Genomic DNA, 25,439 nt, shown 5'->3' with positions numbered 1-25,439 from the left:
CTCCCAGGTTGATTGAAATGCCATGAAACATAGTCAAATTACAAGTAGTTTATAGTTATAGGAGCCCCTGCCCAGTCATGTGAATTCCATAAATAAGGGCCTAATGAATTTATTTCAATTGACTGATTTCCTTATATGAAGTGTAACTCAGTAAAATAGTTGAAGTTGTTAAGTTTGTTTTTGTTCAGTATGTATTGTAAGTAGGCCTATATTGTAAACAACTGGATGGTAGATCAAGTTGTCGAAGAAAGGTAGTTTAAGTGACAAAAATCCAAATGACAACTAGTCACAGAGTAGTGCCTGATGGGGACTTGGACCCTGGTTTATTGGCCATGTATCCTCCCTCCCTCCCTCTCACTCAAACGGTCTTTCTCTCGCTCTCTCTTTCTCTCTTCCTCTCTCTTCCTTTCTATCTCTCTCTGGGGATAAACGTGAATGAACCTCCAGTATGTCACATGAACTCCTCCAAATCTTTAAACTCTCTCTCTGTTTTATGACTGTGTATTTATGAGTTGAAGCTTTCCTTGATGACTGTCGTAACTTTTTATTCTAATAATATGTTCTAAACAACAGAAACTCATTCTATAGAACAGAAACTCATTCTATAGAACAGAAACTCATTCTATAGAACAGAAACTCATTCTATAGAACAGAAACTCATTCTATAGAACAGAAACTCATTCTATAGAACAGAAACTCATTCTATAGAACAGAAACTCATTCTATAGAGCAGAAACTCATTCTATAGAGCAGAAACTCATTCTAAAGAACAGAAACTCATTCTATAGAACAGAAACTCATTCTAAAGAACAGAAACTCATTCTATAGAACAGAAACTCATTCTATAGAACAGAAACTCATTCTAAACAACAGAAACTCATTCTAAACAACAGAAACTCATTCTAAACAACAGAAACTCATTCTATAGAGCAGAAACTCATTCTATAGAACAGAAACTCATTCTAAAGAACAGAAACTCATTCTAAAGAACAGAAACTCATTCTATAGAACAGAAACTCATTCTAAAGAACAGAAACTCATTCTAAAGAACAGAAACTCATTCTAAAGAACAGAAACTCATTCTATAGAACAGAAACTCATTCTAAAGAATATAAACTCATTCTAAACAACAAACTCATTCTATAGAACAGAAACTCATTCTATAGAACAGAAACTCACAGAAACTCATTCTATAGAACAGAAACTCATTCTATAGAACAGAAACTCATTCTATAGAACAGAAACTCACAGAAACTCATTCTATAGAACAGAAACTCATTCTATAGAACAGAAACTCATTCTATAGAACAGAAACTCATTCTATAGAGCAGAAACTCATTCTAAAGAACAGAAACTCATTCTATAGAACAGAAACTCATTCTAAAGAACAGAAACTCATTCTATAGAACAGAAACTCATTCTATAGAACAGAAACTCATTCTATAGAACAGAAACTCATTCTAAACAACAGAAACTCATTCTAAACAACAGAAACTCATTCTAAAGAACAGAAACTCATTCTATAGAGCAGAAACTCATTCTAAAGAGCAGAAACTCATTCTATAGAGCAGAAACTCATTCTATAGAACAGAAACTCATTCTAAAGAACAGAAACTCATTCTAAAGAACAGAAACTCATTCTATAGAACAGAAACTCATTCTATAGAACAGAAACTCATTCTATAGAACAGAAACTCATTCTAAAGAACAGAAACTCATTCTAAAGAACAGAAACTCATTCTATAGAACAGAAACTCATTCTAAAGAATATAAACTCATTCTAAACAACAAACTCATTCTATAGAACAGAAACTCATTCTATAGAACAAACTCATTCTAAAGAATATAAACTCATTCTAAACAACAAACTCATTCTAAAGAACAGAAACTCATTCTATAGAACAGAAACTCATTCTATAGAGCAGAAACTCATTCTATAGAGCAGAAACTCATTCTATAGAACAGAAACTCATTCTATAGAACAGAAACTCATTCTATAGAACAGAAACTCATTCTATAGAACAGAAACTCATTCTATAGAACAGAAACTCATTCTAAACAACAGAAACTCATTCTAAACAACAGAAACTCATTCTATAGAGCAGAAACTCATTCTAAAGAACAGAAACTCATTCTATAGAACAGAAACTCATTCTATAGAACAGAAACTCATTCTATAGAACAGAAACTCATTCTAAAGAACAGAAACTCATTCTAAAGAACAGAAACTCATTCTAAAGAACAGAAACTCATTCTAAAGAACAGAAACTCATTCTAAACAACAGAAACTCATTCTAAACAACAGAAACTCATTCTAAAGAACAGAAACTCATTCTATAGAACAGAAACTCATTCTATAGAACAGAAACTCATTCTATAGAACAGAAACTCATTCTCCATCAGTGCTTGTGTTCTGTCCAATGTGAAAGGGCACAATTGAATGAAACAGACCCTCCCTGAGGCGTTTGAGTACAAATGAGTGTTGGTTCATACAATGGCAGCCTTTCACTATTGAGTAACCTGTTGCCATGCTGTCTCTCGTGTGTGTGTGTGCAGCGCTGTGACCGGTGCGTGTGGGTGTGTGGCTGTGACCGGTACCTGTATGTAAGGACCAGTTGTTGTGTGGGTCCATTCCATTCACACAATTAAAGGCAACAGTCTGTTAACGCCCAGTTGGTCTCAGTTTCAGTTGGAACTCAGGAACTCCTGTGTTCTATAAATACAGGAGTTAACAGCAGCACTGGGAGGGAGCTGGAGTGGGAGGCTGGAGTAGTGGACTATGTAGGGTTGGGGAGCTGGGTTTGAAAGGCTGTGGTAGGGGGGTGGGGGGTCGGGGTGAGGTAGGAGCCTGGAACTAGGGCTGGGGGGAGACTGGGGGCTTGGGAGGCATGGGTTGAGTGGGGTGGTATGGCAAACATTAATAACTGCATTATAAAAGCTTGGGCCAAAGAAGGCTTACCAATGACCGCCACTGTTTCCTAATATAAAGGGGGATGTGATGTGAGTCCTGCTGCTCTTTCTCAGAATCCAGCCAGGCATAGTTCTGTTCCTGACTCTGGGTTTGGGAAGTGGGTCCGTTCCAAATGGCACCCTATTCCCTATATAGTGCACTACTTTTGACCAGGTCTTACAGTAGTGTACTATACTGTATAAGGAAGAAGGTGCCATTTGGGACCCAGGCTCTGTCTCCATCTCCCACAATAATACAGTCTCTGTTTGACAAGATCAAGTGGAAAGACCTCTAAACTAGTCTACGTTGTTGTTTAATGAAGGTCCTAATGGCTACCAGGGGCTACAACTTTTTATTTCCCTACTTACTTGAAGGACATTTCGAATTCCAAGAGTTCACACAACAAACACTAGTTATGTTTAATGTTTTGCAACAACTCCATTTAAGTCCTTTAGTGTTGGAGTGCTGGGCTGCAGCTGAATGTGGGGACACTGGCCTGTGGCTGACTGGTCCCTGGAGGTAGGTTCACTCAGAGGCCACTGGACAGGGGCTATTTGAAGCATTTAGCTCTAAACACCACTGGGAATTTGAAAGGCCAGCCCCTCTCTCATACAGTACACGACCTGTGTGCTTGTTTATGCCTGTGTGCGTGTTTGTGCGTGTTTATGCGTGTGTGCGTGTTTATGCGTGTTTATGCGTGTGTGCGTGTGTTTATGTGTGTGCGTGTGTTTATGTGTGTGCATACACTACTGTTCAAAAGTTTCTGGTCACTTAGAAATGTCCTTGTTTTTGAAAAAAAAAAAAAATCCATTAAAATAACATCAAATTGATAAGAAATACCGTGCAGACATTGTTAATGTTGTAGATGAAGAGTTCCTCTGTCCAGTGTCTGTGTTCTTTTGCCCATCTTAATCTTTTCTTTTTATTGGCCAGTCTGAGATATGGCTTTTTCTTTGCAACTCTGCCTAGAAGGTCAGCATCCCGGAGTCGCCTCTTCATTTACAACATTAACAATGTCTGCACGGTATTTCTGATCAATTTTATGTTATTTTAATGGACAAAAAAAGTGCTTTTCTTTCAGAAACAAGGACATTTCTAAGTGACCCCAAACTTTTGAACGGTAGTGTACGTCCATGCTGTGTGTTTCAAGTTCTGATGTCACATGCACAAGTACAGTGAAATGCTTTTCTTCCAAGCTCTAACCCCAATAATGCAGTAATCAATAACAGTGTAATACTAAAAATAACTTAAGGTAGAACAAAAACACACGAGAAACAAAAATAAGAAGAACACAAGAAAATAAAGTAAGCATACTACATACAGGGTCAGTTCCAGTACCATATTTACAATGTGCAGGGATACTGGAGTGGTAGAGGTAGATATGTACAATATAGGGGTAAGGTGACTAGGCATCAGGATATATGATAAACAGAGTAGGAGCAGTGTATGTGATGATTGTATATGAGTGTGTGAATGAGTGTAGAGTAGGTATAAATGTGTGTGCGTGTTATGTGTGTGTGAGCAAGTGAAGTGCGTGTGTGTGTTGGATTGTTAGTGTGTAGAGTCCTGTGAGGGTGCATAGAGACAGTGCAAAAATGTAAATAAAATAGAAGGGTCAACTCAGATGTAGCCCAGGCCAAACCTTTTCAACCTCCTGAGGCGGAAGAGGTGCTATCGTGCCTTCTTCACGAATATGTGCGTATGAGGGCCATTTTAAGTCCTTAGTGATTTGGACACCAAGGAACTTGAAGCTCCACTTCAGCCCTCTCGATGTGGATGGGGAGGTGCTCATCCCCATTGTTTAGTATATGGAAGTTTGGGAACCAAACCCATCAAATTACACTGAACAAAAATATAAACACAACATGTGAAGACTTGGTCGCATGTTTCATGAGCTGAAATAAAAGATCCCAAGGATTCTCTCAGATTTTGTGCACATATTTGTTTACATCCCTTTTAGTGAGAATTTCTTCTTTGCCAAGATAATCCATCGACCTGACAGGTGTGGAATATCAAGAAGTTGATTTAAACGGCATGATCATTACACAGGTGCACCTTGTGATGGGGACAATAAAAGGCCACTCTAAAATGTGCAGTTTTGTCACATAACAAAATGCCACAGATGTCTCAAGTTTCGAGGGAGCATGCAATTGGCATGCTGACTGCAGTTATGCCCACCAGAGCTGTTGCCAGAGAATTTAATATTAATTTAACATAAGCTGCCTCCAATGTCTTTTTAAAGAATTTGGCAGTATGTCCAAACGGCCTCACAACCGCAGACCGCGTGTATGGCGTCGTGTGGGCGAGCGGTTTGCTGATGTCAACGTTGTGAACAGATGTCAGCGTTTCCGCCGCCATCACCTCATATCACAAGGATCTGTACACAATTCCTGGAAGCTGAAAATGTCCCAGTTCCTCCATGGCCTGCATACTCACCAGACGTTTCACCCATTGGGCATGTTTGGGATGCTCTGGATTGATGTGTACGACAGTGTGTTTCAGTTCCTGTCAATTCCACAGGCCACAATCAACAGCTTGATCAACTCTATGAGAAGGAGGTGTGTCGCGTTGCATGAGGCAAATGGTGGTAACACCAGATACTGACTGGTTTTCTGTTCCACGCCCCTACTTTTTTTTTAAAGGTGTTTGTCTTGTGAAATCCATAGATTAGGGCTTAATTAATTCATTTAAATGGACTGATTTCCCTATATGAACTGTGACTTTGTAAAATCGTAGATATTGTTGTATGTTGCCTTTATATTTTTGTTCAGTATATATTCAATGATATTTGTGTTTTGTTTAATATGACATTTAACAAAGAAATATTTCAATGACATAATTAGCAAATGTATTCAATGACAAACAGTAAAGCAGATAAAGCACAGTAAGAAGACAGCATATCTTGGTATATTTCTACCTGTGCGTTACCAGAAGCTTGATAAAGTAAGCTATACTACTAAGAGGTTAATTCACAAAAACTTTTAGTGAATTTTACAATTTGAGTCATGGCGATCATAGGGACAGGCAGCAGTATTGTATCCCTCACATGGAGAACTAAACATTGTAACCAGGCCTGTTTCTGTCCATTCATGTCCTACCCATTACCACACTGTTCCTCTTTCCTGTCATAACTCTCTCAAGTTGTTAGGTAGCAGACAGTCGTCCCTCCACAGAGGATGTCAGTGTGTGTGTGTTTCAGTATGTGTGGGCTAATGTGTTAATTAATCCAACCAGACAGAACTTCAGCCCTCCTATATGACCTGAAGAGGATGGGGGTGGGTGGGTTGACGGACGGTGTAAAATGGAGCGATAAAAGAATGGAAATTGAGAGAGAGACGGACGGAGAGAGATGGAGAGAGAGACCCCCCACCGGAAAGAAAAAGAAAGTGAACCCATCTGTGTTTACATAAGGGGTTTGGCTCCAAGCTGCCAGACACTAGTATGGGGCAAAGATAAACACTTGTTTTCTGTTAAGCCTCAGCTTGTGTGAGTTTTCCCGGTCTGTTGGTAGTACGAGACAGTACGATGGAGCCAAACCCATCACCATCAGAGAGTCTCTAGCTCTTCAAAGGAGAGACATATGAAAGAAAAGCGAGAAAGACAAAGATGTGATTTTCCCATGTCCTCTTTCCAACAGTATTCTCTAATGAGGATGTAGGGTTTGATCATATTCAGAGCTTTTTGTTTCCAAGTCCCATACCAAAAGGAACACTTTCTCTAAGGTTCTCTCAGGTTGTATGGCCTCACAGTGAAAAAGATAGCGTAAAGCACAGGCCAATGCAATGCCAGGTGTTTATTATGAAATGTATTACATTTTACCTTCTTCACACTACTGAGCTGAGCTGTACTGGGCTGAGCTGAGCTGTACTGGGCTGAGCTGAGCTGGGCTGCTCTGGTTACGCATCCACCATAGTTGCTGGAACCAAGCAGAAAAGGAGAATGTGTGGAGAAAATATCTGAGCCAGAACAGTTCAGGTTGGCATGAGTGTTCTTCTGAACCTAGGATCCAGTTCTGAAGCTTGGGTGGCTCTGTCCATGTTGAGATTGCTAGAGAGCAGGAGGAAACTATTTTAAAACCACTCAGAGGTTCAGATGGTAACATAAGATAAAGGCATTTATTTTCTAGGTGGTAACATTTAGCTCTTTCTCATGACAAACCGAGCATTTAAGATTTGGTTCTGGATTTCGAGATTACATTGTGCTTGAACAGCCATTTTGTTTCTCTCTGTCTCTCTGCAGAAGGACGTGAAAGACGTGTTCACAGCCATCACCTTTGAAGTGGCCTACACCCTGGGGAAGCATGTGGTGGATGGACATCTTGACAATGACCTGCCTGCTCTCACACCTGTACTACGCTGGAAGAAAGGAGACAAGATAGCAGCAAAGAATGAGGTAACATTCTACAGTTGTTGTGTTGCCTGTATGCAGTGGTTGAAAAATTACCCAATTGTCATACTTGAGTAAAAGACACCTTAACAGAAAATTATTAAAAGTGAAAGTTGCCAAGTAAAATACTACTTGAGTAAAAGTCTAATGTATTTGGTTTCAAATATATATATATATTTGTTTAAGTGTTGTTTAAGTGTTCCCTTTATTTTTTTGAGCAGTGTATATATATATATATATATATATATATATATATATATATATATATATATATATATATACTACTCAAAAAAATAAAGGGAACACTTAAACAACACAATGTAACTCCAAGTCAATCACACTTCTGTGAAATCAAACTGTCCACTTAGGAAGCAACACTGATTGACAATACATTTCACATGCTGTTGTGCAAATGGAATAGACAACAGGTGGAAATTATAGGCAATAAGCAAGACACCCCCAATAAAGGAGTGGTTCTGCAGGTGGAGACCACAGACCACTTCTCAGTTCCTATGCTTCCTGGCTGATGTTTTGGTCACTTTTGAATGCTGGCGGTGCTTTCACTCTAGTGGTAGCATGAGACGGAGTCTACAACCCACACAAGTGGCTCAGGTAGTGCAGCTCATCCAGGATGGCACATCAATGCGAGCTGTGGCAAGAAGGTTTGCTGTGTCTGTCAGCGTAGTGTCCAGAGCATGGAGGCGCTACCAGGAGACAGGCCAGTACATCAGGAGACGTGGAGGAGGCCGTAGGAGGGCAACAACCCAGCAGCAGGACCGCTACCTCTGCCTTTGTGCAAGGAGGAGCAGGAGGAGCACTGCCAGAGCCCTGCAAAATGACCTCCAGCAGGCCACAAATGTGCATGTGTCTGCTCAAACGGTCAGAAACAGACTCCATGAGGGTGGTATGAGGGCCCGACGTCCACAGGTGGGGGTTGTGCTTACAGCCCAACACCGTGCAGGACGTTTGGCATTTGCCAGAGAACACCAAGATTGGAAAATTCGCCACTGGCGCCCTGTGCTCTTCACAGATGAAAGCAGGTTCACACTGAGCACATGTGACCGAGTCTGGAGATGCCGTGGAGAACGTTCTGCTGCCTGCAACATCCTCCAGCATGACCGGTTTGGCGGTGGGTCAGTCATGGTGTGGGGTGGCATTTATTTGGGGGGCCGCACAGCCCTCCATGTACTCGCCAGAGGTAGCCTGACTGCCATTAGGTACCGAGATGAGATCCTCAGACCCCTTGTGAGACCATATGCTGGTGCGGTTGGCCCTGGGTTCCTCCTAATGCAAGACAATGCTAGACCTCATGTGGCTGGAGTGTGTCAGCAGTTCCTGCAAGAGGAAGGCATTGATGCTATGGACTGGCCCGCCCGTTCCCTAGACCTGAATCCAATTGAGCACATCTGGGACATCATGTCTCGCGCCATCCACCAACGCCACGTTGCACCACAGACTGTCCGGGAGTTGGCGGATGCTTTAGTCCAGGTCTGGGAGGAGATCCCTCAGGAGACCATCCGCCACCTCATCAGGAGCATGCCCAGGCGTTGTAGGGAGGTCATACAGGCACGTGGAGGCCACACACACTACTGAGCCTCATTTTGACTTGTTTTAAGGACATTACATCAAAGTTGGATCAGCCTGTAGTGTGGTTTTCCACTTTAATTTTGAGTGTGACTCCAAATCCAGACCTCCATGGGTTGATAAATTGGATTTCCATTGATTATTTTTGTGTGATTTTGTTGTCAGCACATTCAACTATGTAAAGAAAAAAGTATTTAATAAGATTATTTCTTTCATTCAGATCTAGGATGTGTTGTTTAAGTGTTCCCTTTATTTTTATTTTTCCTTTATTTAACTAGGTAAGTCAATTAAGAACAAATTCTTATTTTCAATGTCGGCCTAGGAACAGTGGGTTAACTGCCTTGTTCAGGTGCAGAACGACAGATTTTTACCTTGTCAGCTCGGGGATTCAATCTTGCAATCTTTCGGTTACAAGTCCAATGCTCTAACCACTAGGCTACCTTCCACCCCATAGTTAACTATATACTTAACTATCAAAAGTAAATGTAATTGCTCAAATATACTTAAGCATCAACAGTAAAAGTATAAATTGTTTCAAATTCCTTATATTAAGCAAACCAGACGGCACCATGTTCTTGTTGTTTTTTATTTTATTTCCGGATAGCTAGGAGCACAATCCAACACTCAGACATCATTTACAAATGAAGCATGTGTTTAGTGAGTCCGCCAGATCAGAGGCAGTAGGGATGACCAGGGATGTTCTCTTGATAAATGTGATCGACCGGCTCGATTTGGTCTTATCTATAAAAATTTGAAATTGTGTTTTTTACTTTGAATAAAAGTAGAGACTCAGAGCTAGAACATGGTATATCATACACTCCAGTTGAACAATGGGAAAGTAATTCTGTTTTGAAAATTGATAAACTTGTAAACTCACTTTTGAGAAAATTGTCTTAAAATCTCTTTAAGGATTCAGATATGAGGCCATGTACTAAACAACCAAAGAATTCAAGACTAAAGGCTGGTTTATGCTATGGGTGTGTTCATAAATTTAATCTGGAGTGCCACAGTATGCTCTGGGCGTTCGTAAACTCAGAGCGTTGTCAGATTGTACGTTTGTAAATTCAGATCGTTTCGCTCTAAGAGTGTTCAGAGCTCACACTGGACACTTTGGCTGAGGAGCAGGGTTGATCCGAGCGTTCTGTCCTAACAACAGCAGTCAAGCACCCAAACTAACTGGCCAACGTTGGCTAGCTTGATAGCTACTTCCAGACACAAATGAGAGAACACCTCACTCTTACCATTTTACTTGCCCTAGCAGAGCTGGTTAGGTTGTTTGTATGTTATCCAGAGCGTTGGTGACCACAACTGTGCTGCTGGCAACAGCGCTTTATTGCCAATGTTTACTGACACCGGCCATATTCAATGGGCGTTGAGTGTTCGTAATTTCGTCAGTTATTCTGCGCTCTGGCACACTCAGACGAGAGTGCTCTGAAATCAGAGTAGATAGCCAGAACAAATTTACCAGCTAGGTCTATCAGCAGCCAGCTAATGTTCGCTAGCTAGCTAACAGTATACTTTAACATGAAATGACTTTCTGACAAAATTAGAAATGTGTAATATCTGAAAATGTACCTAGCTAGACTATCTTAACCGTATACATGGATGGACGCTTCTCCCTATCACGGATGCCAAGGTTGCCCTTAGTTTGAAGATGTAATCCTGAGACAGATGTTTTCACCATCTCCTTAACTATCATACTCTACTTCCACTGATTTCAAAACTTGGTCCTTCAGAAAGTGGAGAGCAACACTTATGCAGTTTTCCTACGTGATATCCGTCTAAAAAAGCCACATTAGAAAGGATTACCTACACATACTGACCAGCTCAAATAGACAGAAGCAGGCTACATGGCAGACCAATCCAAACACATCTCTCGGCATGTCCAACCCACTCATTATATCAGCCAATCATGGCTAGCGGGAAGTTTACTGACTTTTTCTGTGGCTAAACCAACAAGGCTCGTAGTTTAACGACTTTATCCGTATTTACAGATTTCATACAAGTTTGTTATTAAGGCACATGAAAGTTCAAATGTTACAGAAGGCATTTTGGACAAAAAACGCATTTAGATTATTTTTTTAAAAGTTTAAGTTCAAATGGCACTCCTGTGAAGTAGTGACACCTGACATCCGCCTAGTTTCCTGAAAGAAGTCACAAATGTGTGAATTAGACAATTTTCCTGTCCTGCTAAGCATTCAAAATGTAACGAGTACTTTTGGGTGTCAAGGAAAATGTATGCAGCAAAAAGTATAATATTTTCTTTAGGAATGTAGTGAAGTAAAAGTAAAGTACAGATAATCCCAAAACATTACTTAAGTAGTACTTTCAAGTATTTTCACTTAAGTACTTAACACCACTGCCTATATGTCTGTTGATTGAGATAACAGGCTACAGTTGTTGTGTTGCCTATAGGTAGGTTGAATGAGGTAACAGGTTTTGTGTTGCCTATACGTAGGTTGAAATCCTCACACACAACATACTGTAGTGACAACACCTAGCAACCTTACTGAGAGTTTTGGTGTAACAGCTAAGGTGTTTGACAGTCGCTGGACCCAGATTTGAGTCCAGGTCTGAGTTACCCCCCGAAATCGCTGCAATACCATGTTTTATTCTGGATAAAAATTGAGCTTAGGTGGTGGGCGTGGCAGTGGTTGGAGCCAGGGATTTTTCAGCATTGAAAAGTCTTGAAGACTTTCTGCCGAAAGTCTATCAGAGTTCAATTTAAATATACAGTATATTAATTTCCTTTAAGTTGTAGGAATATTTTAAGAATCCACCCTCTAATCCTGGTACCTGAAAGCAAAGTCACGTCTTCCTCTGTATCAGCAGAGGAATGTCAAAGAAATAACCTCAAAGAAATAACCTCAAATGATCATTATAACGAGGTGGTTTCAGTTACCACTTGGTGTTACCACTGTGTTTTCTTTCCTTGAAAGACATTTGGAAGGTTGATGAATTTATTTATTTTTCTAGCTCCCACCCCTCCTCTACCCCCACCCACCCCTCCTCTACCCCCACCCGCCCTCCTCTACCCCACCAACATTTAAATAATCATCCCCCTACTCCCATTTCCACCACTTGTGCTCATTAAAAAGTGGAGAATTAGCAACTTTTTGCATCTTTCAACACTTAGAAAACTATTTGTGTGGAGTTTCATGGGCTGCAACTGCACTGTACTGTCTGGCTGCATCCCAAATCGCTCCCTTTTCCCCCTTAAAGTAGTCAAACGCAATGCACTCCATAAGGAATAGGGTTCTATATGGGGCACGGACTGTATTTCCGTTTCTTCAGACCAAGCGAATGGACAGCGTTGTTCTGGATGACTGACTGCCCATCAGCTCTGTTCAGTCTTGAAACAAAAAAACTAAATAATCTGTTAATATAAAGCAAGTGATTCTTGGAGACTAGCCATCCTATAGCCACACACACACACACACACACACACGACCGTCAGAGCTGCAATGGCAGTTAACCAGTCAGTCGATTTATCCCACATTAACCACAACACAACACTGCCCTCTAGTTTGTGTGTGTGTGTGTGTGTGTGTGTACGCTTGTTCAGACCAGAACTATGAGGTCATATAAACTCTCGGTCTCTCTCTCTCACTCCCTTTCTCACTCCCTCACTATGCTCTCTATCTCTCTCACTCACTCACTCCCTCTCACTCTCTCTGTTATGTTTCCTCTTCTAGACATGGTTTGAGAAGAACTGCCTGTCTGATGACTGTGCTGCTGACCTGAGACTCCATGGGAAACTGCTGCTTTCTGGGTAAAGAACACAGACAGACAGACAGTCTGTTCCTCTGTTTGGTCACTCACTTCGTTGATATTGTGCGGATGGGTGGGTGTGTTTCTTCTTTTCTGGCCACTGCTCACCACTCCTCTATGAAAGCGGACTGACGTCATGCTGTACACACTGAGTGGGTGTGGTCAGTGGAACTATGATGCGTCCTCATTGGCTCTCGTTGTGGTTGGATACCATCCATGCCTTTTCCATATTTAGTGAGGGAGGTCTTTTCCTTTCCTCTTTGTTGTATGAATCATTGGCAGTCTGTACGTTTGGAAACCAAAATCGTGTGTTATTCAGTGGTTCAGTAGTAAAACAGCTTAGTCATATATTACCGGTGTTCTTTGTATGTGTGTAGAGTGAAATATCTCTGATATAACTCCACTGTAGTTATAATAATAACTTGTACCTCACAGGGTAATGTCTCTATATAAAAAAAAAACACATTAAGAGACAGTGGCAGTCTTGAGACAGGCTAGTATTATACATAGGCCTACTTGTTACTTACTGACTTAGAGACGATACATAATGATCCCAGAGAATGGAAAACAAATGCAGTTAATCAGCACTGTTCAATAATTAACTGAAATAGTTCATCAACTGAAATAGTTTATTAACTGAAATAGTTTATTAACTGAAATAGTTTATCAACTGAAATGAAATAGTTTATCAACTGAAATAGTTTATCAACTGAAATAGTTCATCAACTGAAATAGTTCATCAACTGAAATAGTTTATCAACTGAAATGCCTGATTCCTCATCTTGCTAGGCTCCATGTCTGGCCCCACCTAGCCCTGGAAGGAGTGAGGAACCCCTCCCAATGTTTTAATTGTTTCTGTCCCTATCAAATAAAACGTTAACTATTATATTCCTGCCTCCAGGCTCCACGTCCATCCCCACCTTGCTCTAGGAGGAGTGAGGACCGTCTCTCTGAACGTGACCATCTCCAACGCAGGGGACGATGCCTACGACACCAATATCTACTTCAACTTCTCCAGAGAGGTCTTCTATATCAACTACTGGCAGAGGGTTGGTTGTTGTTCTATTTCTGTACTTCTGTTATTGTTGTTCTGTTGTTGTTGTTAGTGCAGGCTGTTGTGTAGAAGAAGGTAGGGGCGAAGAGGGATGCCAAATTCCAGAAACCTTCCCAACATTCCCAAGTTTTTCAGAAACCCCTGTTGGAAGATTCCTGGAATCAAGAGAGAATACTCAAAGGGAATCCTACAACTGGAATCCAACAAGTGCAAATTCTTGAAAATCTAGTATTTTTGGGGGAAAGTTTCATTTGGCAACCCTAGCAAGAGCACAATACCTAACAAAAATACTCCTCATTCAACAACTCCCTAACACTGTGACTATGTGCTATGACGTGAAACAGATTTGAGCCAGCATTCAATTACTTTTAATTACATGAGGGGAAGAGTGCACGTGTATGGAAGGAGCGCAGAACAGATCTAATCATACCTGAGAGAGATGCCATGTCAGAGATGAGAGTGAGAGAGACAATAATATTTTACCCATATGCACAATAATATTTTGCTCAAATAGTATTTTAAGGGTTTTAGTTTCACCTGGCTAATTTAATTAACTATGAACTTCAGGTTGACGTTTAGTATTGGGTTACCTCCTGTAACAGAGTCTCTCTTTGTCTGGGAAGCTAATAGGTTGAGGGATTCTTTGTTAAAGAAGCTAATGGGTTGAGAGACTCTTTGCTTAAGAAACTAATAGGTCGAGGGACCAGCGGGACCAGGAAGTCACAGACAGGAAGGGATCAATATTAAAAGAAGACACAGGAGTCTCTCACAGTCAGACCTGGGTTTAAATACTATTTGAAATATTGCAAATACTTTGAGCATTTGCTTTAGGCTGCCTGGAGTGCCAGGTGGGCGGGGTGTGCACTTTCTGGACTTTTCAATTGGATCCATTGCATAAGGCAAGCTCAATCAAGCCCAGCTAATACAGTATATATTATAAAGTATTTGAGTTGTTTTCAGATTATTTTTTAACCTAGGTCTGCAGGATTCTCCCACACAGCAACAGCCTTAGTCTGACTACTGTACGAGACTTTAGTAATTACTTCTCCCTGCTGGTAGAAAATAGAAGTGTTGATACTACCTACCTCTGCTCCGCTATGGTTCTGATACTACCTACCTCTGCTCCGCTATGGCTCTGATACTACCTACCTCTGCTCCGCTATGGCTCTGATACTACCTACCTCTGCTCCGCTATGGTTCTGATACTACCTACCTCTGCTCCGCTATGGTTCTGATACTACCTACCTCTGCTCCGCTATGGTTCTGATACTACCTACCTCTGCTCCGCTATGGCTCTGATACTACCTACCTCTGCTCCGCTATGGTTCTGATACTACCTACCTCTGCTCCGCTATGGTTCTGATACTACCTACCTCTGCTCCGCTATGGCTCTGATACTACCTACCTCTGCTCCGCTATGGCTCTGATACTACCTACCTCTGCTCCGCTATGGTTCTGATACTACCTACCTCTGCTCCGCTATGGCTCTGATACTACCTACCTCTGCTCCGCTATGGCTCTGATACTACCTACCTCTGCTCCGCAATGGTTCTGATACTACCTACCTCTGCTCCACTTTGGCTCTGATACTACCTACCTCTGCTCCACTATGGCTCTGATACTACCTACCTCTGCTCCGCTATGGCTCTGATACTACCTACCTCTGCTCCGCTATGGTTCTGATACTACCTACCTCTGCTCCACTATGGTTCTGATACTACCTACCTCTGCTCCACTATGGCTCTGATACTACCTACCTCTGCTCCACTATGGTTCTGATACTACCTACCTCTGCTCCGCTATGGTTCTGATACTACCTACCTCTGCTCCGCTATGGTTCTGATACTACCTACCTCTGCTCCGCTATGGTTCTGATACTACCTACCTCTGCTCCGCTATGGTTCTGATACTACCTACCTCTGCTCCGCTATGGCTCTGATACTACCTACCTCTGCTCCGCTATGGCTCTGATACTACCTACCTCTGCTCCGCTATGGTTCTGATACTACCTACCTCTGCTCCGCTATGGTTCTGATACTACCTACCTCTGCTCCGCTATGGTTCTGCAAGGGTCAGCTCCCGTTTCTCCGCTGAGGCTCTTTCTTTCTGTTTGTGTGTGTGTGTGTGTGTGTGTGTGTGTGTGTGTGCTGTGGAGTCGAGCGTGAACTCCCGTTCCCTCTGTGTTTTTGGGGGGGATGTCACTGTTTTTCTTGCAACCAGAGCTGTCTTAAAACCAGGGAGGTGAATTGGTTTCAGAAGCTCAACATCATCTCACTTCTCAGGGAGCCAGAAGACAGCACACTGTTCAGAAGACCTGGGTTCAAATACTATTTGAAATCTTTCATATACTTTGAGTGTTTGGTCTAACCTGCCTATAGTGCCAGATTGGCGAGGTTGGCACTTTTGTGACTATTCTATTGGTTCATTGCACCAGGTAAGCAAAATCAAGGCCAGTATTTAAAATGACTTCAAATAGTATTTGAACCCAGGTCTGTCGCCACACTGGCATACACCGAAGCACAGGAGTCTGGGTTATGAAGTGGAGCTGGGTGGTGGGCTTATTTTTGGGGGAAGGGAGCACCAGGTTTGTGTTTTGGAAGCTTATGTTACTCATGACAGGTCAGGAGTTTGGGACAGCCAGAACCTCTGCTAGAAGCTTTTGCAGTAAAGTAAGAAGGAACCAAATGCCTTTAGCAGAGGTTCTGACTATAGACATCAGGGTACTGGTGTGGTACTGGTTTGAGGGCTAGACATGTAACCAGAGCAGTGTTGTTATTTAGACTGCCAAGTCCTGCTGTGGCAAGCTCATATCAAAGTCCAAATTCGTATGCTAGTGGCATTGCAAACACAAAATCCTTAGCCAATTCATGTCTCCGGCATAGATACAACAACACTATCAGTATTTATTTAGAGTACAGGATGAGCTATGTGAGTTAGGGAGGGAGGGAGGTGCACCACAGGGAAGATGGAGGAGTGAGGGAGAAGGTTGGAGGAGTGAGAGGGACATTTACGAACTCGTGATGATTTAACAGGAATTTCAGGGGCACTGAAACCTCATGGTTAAGGAGTATGTCCTTCCTCATAACCTGTTGTATAGATAAAGGTGGTAAATCAAGGGTAAATCGTCCTTGTAGTTCTTTATGAAGCAGAAGAAAGTAGAGCGTTCTAGTCACAGTTATTTAGCTATAGAAGAGGTAGACTACAGAGGGTGAAAGATACATAGCCTCATTTTAATCATGTCCTATTTCTCAAGCTCTATCAGCTTGCGTCAATTCGTTCCTTACACCTTCCTCTTGGCTCTAATCATTCAATGTTTAAAAATATGTAAAGTATGGATAGATAAAAGCATTTTAGTGGTGGAGCTTCCGCCATTTTGCTTAAAGATCTCACCAAACATTGAAGTGTAACTGCCAAGGGGTAGTGAGTGAAATAATTTGGGACTGATAGGTCTCATGGGTAAAGTAATTCCCACCAAACTACGACTCCACCGAAGCCTTCTGCTGACACTAAAACAACCTAAATAAACCCAGTGAGATTTAATGGCTCTGCCATTTGTCAGAATCCTAACATGACACGTGGAAGAAGAGAGGGAAAGGAGGGTGAGGGGGTAATAAAGAGAGGGGAAAGAGAGGGAAGAAAATTAGAGAGCTCTGCCATTTTTCCGAATCCCAAACATGAATCTATTCATGACTACAGAAGACCAGAGAAAGTGGGAGAGAGAGGGAAGCCAGAGGAGGGAGAAATAGAGGGAACAACCAGAGAAAGAGTGACAGAGATAGTGAAAAAGAGAGGAAGATCATAGAAAGTGAGATGGAGAAAAGAAACAGAAAAATGGATAGTGTGAGAAAGAGATTATCAAACAGCTGGTAGTCCCCTCTGCCCTAGTCTCCACACTCTGCCCTAGTCTCCACACTCTGCCCTAGTCTCCACACTCTGCCCTAGTCTCCACACTCTGCCCTAGTCTCCACACTCTGCCCTAGTCTCCACACTCTGCCCTAGTCTCCACACTCTGCCCTAGTCTCCACACTCTGCCCTAGTCTCCACACTCTGCCCTAGTCTCCACACTCTGCCCTAGTCTCCACACTCTGCCCTAGTCTCCACACTCTGCCCTAGTCTCCACACTCTGCCCTAGTCTCCACACTCTGCCCTAGTCTCCACACTCTGCCCTAGTCTCCACACTCTGCCCTAGTCTCCACACTCTGCCCTAGTCTCCACACTCTGCCCTAGTCCTTCCACTCTGCCCTGGTCCTTCCACTCTGCCCTGGTCTCCCCACTCTGCCCTAGTCTCCCCACTCTGCCCACTCTGCCCTAGTCTCCACACTCTGCCCTAGTCCTTCCACTCTGCCCTAGTCCTCCCACTCTGCCCTAGTCCTCCCACTCTGCCCTAGTCCTCCCACTCTGCCCTGGTCTCCCCACTCGGCCCTAGTCTCCCCACTCTCTCTCTCTCTCTCTCTCTCACACACACTCTTGTTCTCAATTCAAAGGGCTTTATTGGCATGGGAAACATATGTTTACATTGCCAAATCAAATGGAATAGACAATAAACAGTGAAAAATGTAAATTAACAGTAAACATTACAATCACAAAAGTTTCAAAGGAATAGAGACATTTCAAATGTTATACTATGGCTATGTACAGTGTTGTAACGATGTGGAAATAGTTAGTACAAAAGGGAAAATAAATCAACATAAATATGGGTTGTATGTTATGTTTGTTCTTCAGTGGTTGCCCTTTTCTTGTGGCAACAGGTCACAAGTCTTGCTGCTGGGATGGCACACTGTGGTATTTCACCATACCTGCCCCCAGCCCACCCCCTTCCCTGGAGACCCAGCGGTGTTTGCACAGCAGCACTGAAGGAATACAGGAAATAGCTAGGAAATTCCTCCATTGATCAGTTCCAGTTCTGTTGGGGTCCCCTCCCTCTCTGCTGGGATCCCAGTTGCATCCATACAGGTGGCTGTGGGGGTAGTAGGTTTGGGGGGATGTGGGGGGGCAGGGGAAGAGGGATTATTTTAGCTGACTTAATTAAGACTAAGGGCACAGCCCCACCCTAACCCCCCACCCCACCCTGGCCTGGAGCTGGGAAACTGATGAGTAAGGGAGGGAAGAGTGGAAGGAGGAGGGGAGGCTGGATGATAGGTGTGTGGAGTGATGTTTCCTCATCATGGTGTGAGCAAAGGAGGGTAAATCTAATGACTGGTAATAGTTGGTAGGTGCTATGGCAAGAAGAAGAGGAGGAGTAGGAGGAGAGTTTGTAATGATAGGTGTGTGGATTTATGTGTGTGAGCAGAGGAGGGAGAGGTAACGACTGTTAAATATGCAGCAAATCTCTCATCTCTAATCTATCTCCCTGGTAAATAAGCAGCAAATCTCTCATCTCTAATCTATCTCCCTGGTAAATAAGCAGCAAATCTCTCATCTCTAATCTATCTCCCTGGTAAATAAGCAGCAAATCTCTCATCTCTAATCTATCTCCCTGGTAAATAAGCAGCAAATCTCTCATCTCTAATCTATCTCCCTGGTAAATAAGCAGCACATTTCTCCTCTAATCTATCTCCCTGGTAAATAAGCAGCAAATCTCTAAACTATATCCCTTGTTTGCAGCATATCCAGAAGTTAGTAGTTTAGGTAAAGTCCACTTGAGGTTAGGAATCGCTGTAGTTCCCTTATGAATACTGTAGTTCACAGGTGTCAAATGCATTCCACGAAGGGCTGAGTGTCTGCAGGTTTTCACTACTCCTTTGTACTTGATTGATGAATTAAGGTGACTAATTAGTAAGGAACTCCCCACACCTGGTTGTATAGGGCTTAATTTAATGGAAAAACTAAAAACCTGCAGACACTAGGCCCTCCCTGGAATGAGTTTGACACCTGTGCTGTAGTAGTTCATTGAAGACTTTTGATACTATTTAGCTTTTTCCAAGCTGACAATTGTGTAGAAATAATAATACAGTATTTTAAAAGATTAAAGAGCTGCAGTAGGATTCAGTGCAAAAGCTTCAGTAGGATTCTGTGCAGGCATAAATGAAGATATTTGTTGTCCATTGATTTACCTCTTCCAGCTCTGCTGAACATTCCAGAAGCACTACTTTGTCTGTTTTTATCAGTGAACTTGTCAAAGTCGTGATGTGTCACAGCATTCTTACTTTTATCCTCCTCCTCCTCCACACACATGTAGTCACACACCTGCACACACATACACACACAATGTGACTCCCCCCCACATACACACACACTATGTGCCTCCCCCCCACATACACACACACACACAATGTGCCTCCCCCCCCCCCCCCACACACACACACACACACACACAGAAACAGCAGCCCCTTAGTGAACTCTCACTGTTTGAATTCTTCCTCCTCTCAGGGTCAGAGTGTTTATACACACACACACACACACACACACACACACACACACACACACACACAGTGTTTATACTGTCCAGCCGGTGAAGCTCTCTACTGTTTAGACAAGCTTCCAAACACACAGGCGGCATCCTAAATGGCACCCTATTCCCTATATAGTGTACTACTTTTAACCAGGACCTATTCTCTATATAGTGTACTACTTTTAACCAGGACCTATTCTCTATATAGTGTACTACTTTTAACCCGGATCTATTCCCTATATAGTGTACTACTTTTAACCCGGACCTATTCCCTATATAGTGTACTACTTTTAACCCGGATCTATTCCCTATATAGTGTACTACTTTTAACCAGGACCTATTCTCTATATAGTGTACTACTTTTAACCAGGACCTATTCTCTATATAGTGTACTACTTTTAACCAGGACCTATTCCCTATATAGTGTACTACTTTTAACCAGGACCTATTCCCTATATAGTGTACTACTTTTAACCCGGATCTATTCCCTATATAGTGTACTACTTTTAACCAGGACCTATTCCCTATATAGTGTACTACTTTTAACCAGGACCTATTCCCTATATAGTGTACTACTTTTAACCAGGACCTATTACCTATATAGTGTACTACTTTTAACCAAGACCTATTCCCTATATAGTGTACTACTTTTAACCAGGACCTATTACCTATATAGTGTACTACTTTTAATCAGGACCTATTACCTGCGCTAATTAGAGGTTGTCCTTCCTCTTACCGTCCTCTCCCGCAGGGACAAGAGTGTGTGGAGTGTTTTTTTTTTACTGTCGTCAATTCGTTACCCTTTGAGCGTACGTCATTGTATATTATTAGCTAAATGTTTAACAGGATTATAACAAAATAATAAATGTAGGAACTAATATCTAGTCAGTTTATACACTGTACTATACTTTCTCCTCACAGGCACAGCTTTTAATGTCAGTATGTATATACTGTATGGTGAAGTGGATGTGTCAGCTCTGTTCATTGTCGTTTCCGTTGGCTCGCCTCTCAATGCTTTCACCATGGCTCACTCATTCTCTAATACTGTGTCTTTGGCTGTCCCTCTTTCTCTGTCTTGCTCCCTCTGTCTCTTGCGCTCATGCTCTCTCCACTCTCCTCTCTCTCGCCATCTCTCTCTCTCGTTCTTTCTCTCTCTCTCGCTCTTTCTCCATCCCCCATCCCCCTGTCTGTGTTTCTCCTTTCAATAAGTCATTTTTCCTCTGAGGCACAGCTATATAATGTGAAGTGAGTATTTCACTGTGATCATATTTTCTTTATGCTGCGTTCACCTTGGTTCTCACTCCCTCCATCTTCCCCCATCCCTCCCTCCCTGTGTGTTTCTCTATTGAAGGAAGAGAAGGGTATTTCCTGTGGTCTTGTTGATTTAGACTTCCTCAAATGCAGCGTGGGATTTCCCTTCATGAGAGCACAGACTAAGGTATAGCTCCTAATTGTCATGGCAAAATGTTTACATACATGTATTATACAGTTACCATGCTATAAATAGTGTCCTGTTGTCTTTACCCAAGCACAACCTTTTTTTTGAGAGCACAGACTAAGGTATAGCTCCTAATGGTCTTGGCAGATTGTTTACATATTATAAATACTTTACAGACAATACGTTTTGTAGTTTCTCCATCAGTCTTCCCATACCAAACATAGCATTCAGTGTTTAGTTGTTATCCTTAACCAAGCACAACATTTCCTTTAGCAAGAGCACAGACTAATGTAGCTGTCCTAAACATAATCACAGAACTTTTACATATGCATTTTTTACAGTCAATACTTGTCTGTTTGTAGTTTAGACATAAACGTCTTTCCATACATACCATGTAGTGTCTAGTTGTTATAAACACAACCACAACAGGATGGCATACTATACATTTACAGTATTGTCTGCAGTCACTGGGCCATGTCACTCTGGAGAGCCTGAAAAGCAAACTAATGATTTTGACAACTACTTGATATACATCATGTCACTTTACTAAAAGCTTTCCCCAATACTTCTCCTCTTACCTTGTCTTTCCTCAGTATCATCTTGCAGTGATCTTCGACACAAGCCGGCTTTCAGGGGGAAATGAAACATTGCAGTTTGTAGTTCATGCAAAAAGGTAAGTTGAGACGCTGTACGTTGAGACGCTGTACGTTGAGACGCTGTACGTTGAGACGCAGTACGTTGAGACGCAGTACGTTGAGACGCAGTACGTTGAGACGCTGTACGTTGAGACGCAGTACGTTGAGACGCAGTACGTTGAGACGCAGTACGTTGAGACGCTGTACGTTGAGACGCTGTACGTTGAGACGCTGTACGTTGAGACGCTGTACGTTGAGACGCTGTACGTTGAGACGCTGTACGTTGAGACGCAGTACGTTGAGACGCAGTACGTTGACACGCAGTACGTTGACACGCAGTACGTTGACACGCAGTACGTTGACACGCAGTACGTTGACACGCTGTACGTTGAGACGCTGTACGTTGAGACGCTGTACGTTGAGACGCTGTAAGTTGAGACGCTGTACGTTGAGACGCTGTACGTTGAGACCCAGTACGTTGAGACTCTGTACGTTGAGACGCTGTACGTTGAGACGCAGTACGTTGAGACGCAGTACGTTGAGACGCTGTACGTTGAGACGCTGTACGTTGAGACGCTGTACGTTGAGACGCTGTACGTTGAGTAAAAGGGAAAGTTGTTAGTGTAAGGTAAGCCTAAACCCGGACAATTTGTTGGTAATGAGAAGATGTATACACACGATATAGACTGGTAAAATATTTACATTTAATTTGTACACTTTGCGAATCATGCCAGGTAGACAGAGTAGAAGCCCTCCCCCACACATACACACACAGAGTGCCTTCAGAAAGTAATCACACCCCTTGACTTTTACACATTTTGTTGTGTTACAGCCTGAATTGAAAATGTAATAAATGTATATATTTTTGTAACTGGCCTACACAATACCCCTTAATGTCAAAGTGGAATTATGTTTTTCAAATTTTTTACAAAGTAATTAAAGATGAAAAGCTGAAATGTCTTGAGTCAATAAGTATTCAACCCCTTTGTTATGGCAAGCCTAAGTAAGTTCAGGAGTAAAAAATGTTCTTAACAAGTTACATAATAAGTTGTATGGACTCACTGTTTGTGCAATAATAGTGTTTAACATACATTTTTAATGACTACCTCATCTCTGTACCCCACACATACAATTATCTGTAAGGTCCCTCAGTCGACCAGTGCATTTCAAACACAGATTCAACCACAGAGACCAGGGAGTTTTTCCAATGCCTCGCAAAGAAGGGCACCTATTGGTAGATGGGTAAAAAAAAAAAGCAGACGTTGAATATCCCTTTGAGCATAATTAAGTTATTAATTACAGTTTGGATGGTCACTACAAAGATGCAGGCTGCCTTCCTAACTCTGTTGCCGGAGAGGAAGGAAACTGGCATGATTTCACCATGAGACTGTGATAGGAGAAAACTGAGGATGGATTAACAACATTGTGGTTACTCCACAATACTAACCTAATTGACAGAGTGAAAAGAAGGAAGCCTGTGCAGAATAAAAATATTACAGATGTCTATATTGGTCCACCAATACTAGTATATATTTCAAAAAAGTTATTTTTTTTTTATTTACAATTCGGATTATTATTCGATATTTAGATTTTTCAGGGGGTGCTGCAGTACCCTCAGCACCCCTGCTTCCCGCGGCTATGGCTACAACTGCTTTCACATAAGACCAGATGGGGTCTGCTGTCGTATAAGGCTGCGAGGGGTCTGCTATCACATAAGGCTGGGAGGGGTGAATAACTCCAAGTTGCCAGATTAGCGAAGTTAGCAGTGGAAAAAAGAGGACCTTTCTTTCTTTGGACAGAAGAATTTAAGAGACCTAGCTAACTTTCTCTTTCATGTTGCTGTCAAGAATACAAAGATTTGTACTTGAATCACTATGCTGAAAATTGGCATTGTTAATGTATTAACATCTACTATCATCGACTATATGTTAAATGCCTGTTATTGTTTTCTCATTGTAGTGCCAACCCTGAACATAAACTGTTGGACAATACGTTGGAACTATCTATCCCACTGGTCCATGAGGTGGACACAACTATCACTGGGTAAGTGGTTCAAAATGCGCAAGAGGACAAAACATAATTACTTTGTCTGCAATGGGAGTGGTCTGCTAACTGTAGACATACTGTAAGCCATTCATTACAGTTAGGCCAAATCATAGAGATGGAAAGATCTTTGTATCTGTGCCATTACGGCATCTGTGCCAGCATGGGCAGCGCCATTAAGGCTATCTCCATTTTAAAGTAGTCCAATTTCTTCTTATTTTGTGTTTGAAAAAAGCGTAAAGCTAATATTGGTGATTTACCGCCATCTGCAGTGCTGGAGTCCTGAACCAAATATTGTAATTTATTTATTGTGGCCACTAGATGGCGGTGATATAGCTTAAAGCCGTTTACAAACCATAGCACCCAAGAAGAAGACATTACATTTACATTTACGTCATTTAGCAGACGCTCTTATCCAGATGCGACTTACAAATTGGTGCATTCACCTTATGATATCCAGTGGAGCAACCACTTTACAATAGTACATCTATAACTTTTTTTATATTTTTTGGGGGGCGGGGGTGGGGGTTAGACCATGCTCTGATCATTGGCTGATCACTCCCAACCCATAGGAATCCCCAACCAGTTGACTACTTTAAAATGGTGGAAGCTCTCAATGGCAATGCCCATGTAAAAACGTGTTATATCAAAGTTGAATCCTCTAACTATCTTTATGGGCCACTACATTCCCATACTGTCTGGGTGCGTAGACTCTGAATTTATGCTACCCTTATACTATCAGATGAAGTCACTTGACAACACCATGGATTATTCAAATATACAGTATCAAGCTGCTTGGACTGCATGCTAGGATGGTAGGCTAAAATCAAGCTGAGAGACAGTCACTATGTTTATTTTAACTGTATCAAGATGAATATAAACGGTCACATTAAATCAAAGTGATAGTCAAACTAACGCTCAGTTTTTCTGCTGGTTTGTGTCTGCCTGGTCTCTACAGCTCTGTTCTAAGCCTCTTGACAGATTAAAGACACCAGACAGAGCTGAGTTACATTATCAGACAGCATTATCAGACAGCAGAGCTGTAGCTGAGCTGTTTCCTCTCTGTGGAGGAACTTGGCCATTTGGACATTGCATCTCTCTCTCCATTTTCTCTGATCTATACTCGCTCTTTATGTCTGTCTCTCTCTGTCTCTTGTGTGTCTCTCTGTGTTTCTCTCTCTCTGTGT

General features: G+C 42.0%; 1 protein-coding gene across 1 annotated transcript in view; it reads left to right on the top strand.

Annotated features, from left to right (window-relative positions):
- itga9 (integrin, alpha 9) overlaps nt 1-25,439 on the top strand; it is a 138,719-nt gene that overhangs the window by 89,583 nt on the left and 23,697 nt on the right. The window contains exons 16-21 of the mRNA XM_014180007.3: nt 7,190-7,342; nt 12,616-12,692; nt 13,593-13,740; nt 21,488-21,574; nt 22,168-22,247; nt 24,169-24,252. Coding sequence (XP_014035482.1) covers nt 7,190-7,342; nt 12,616-12,692; nt 13,593-13,740; nt 21,488-21,574; nt 22,168-22,247; nt 24,169-24,252 — 629 coding nt within the window. The remainder of the gene's footprint in view (nt 1-7,189; nt 7,343-12,615; nt 12,693-13,592; nt 13,741-21,487; nt 21,575-22,167; nt 22,248-24,168; nt 24,253-25,439) is intronic.

The sequence above is a fragment of the Salmo salar genome, chromosome 28 (genome assembly GCF_965601325.2).
Source record: "Salmo salar chromosome 28, fSalSal1, whole genome shotgun sequence".
In the NCBI taxonomy this organism is placed as follows: Eukaryota; Metazoa; Chordata; class Actinopteri; order Salmoniformes; family Salmonidae; genus Salmo; species Salmo salar.
Note: the sequence above shows the minus strand (reverse complement) of the source record. Positions and strands in the feature narration are given on the sequence as shown.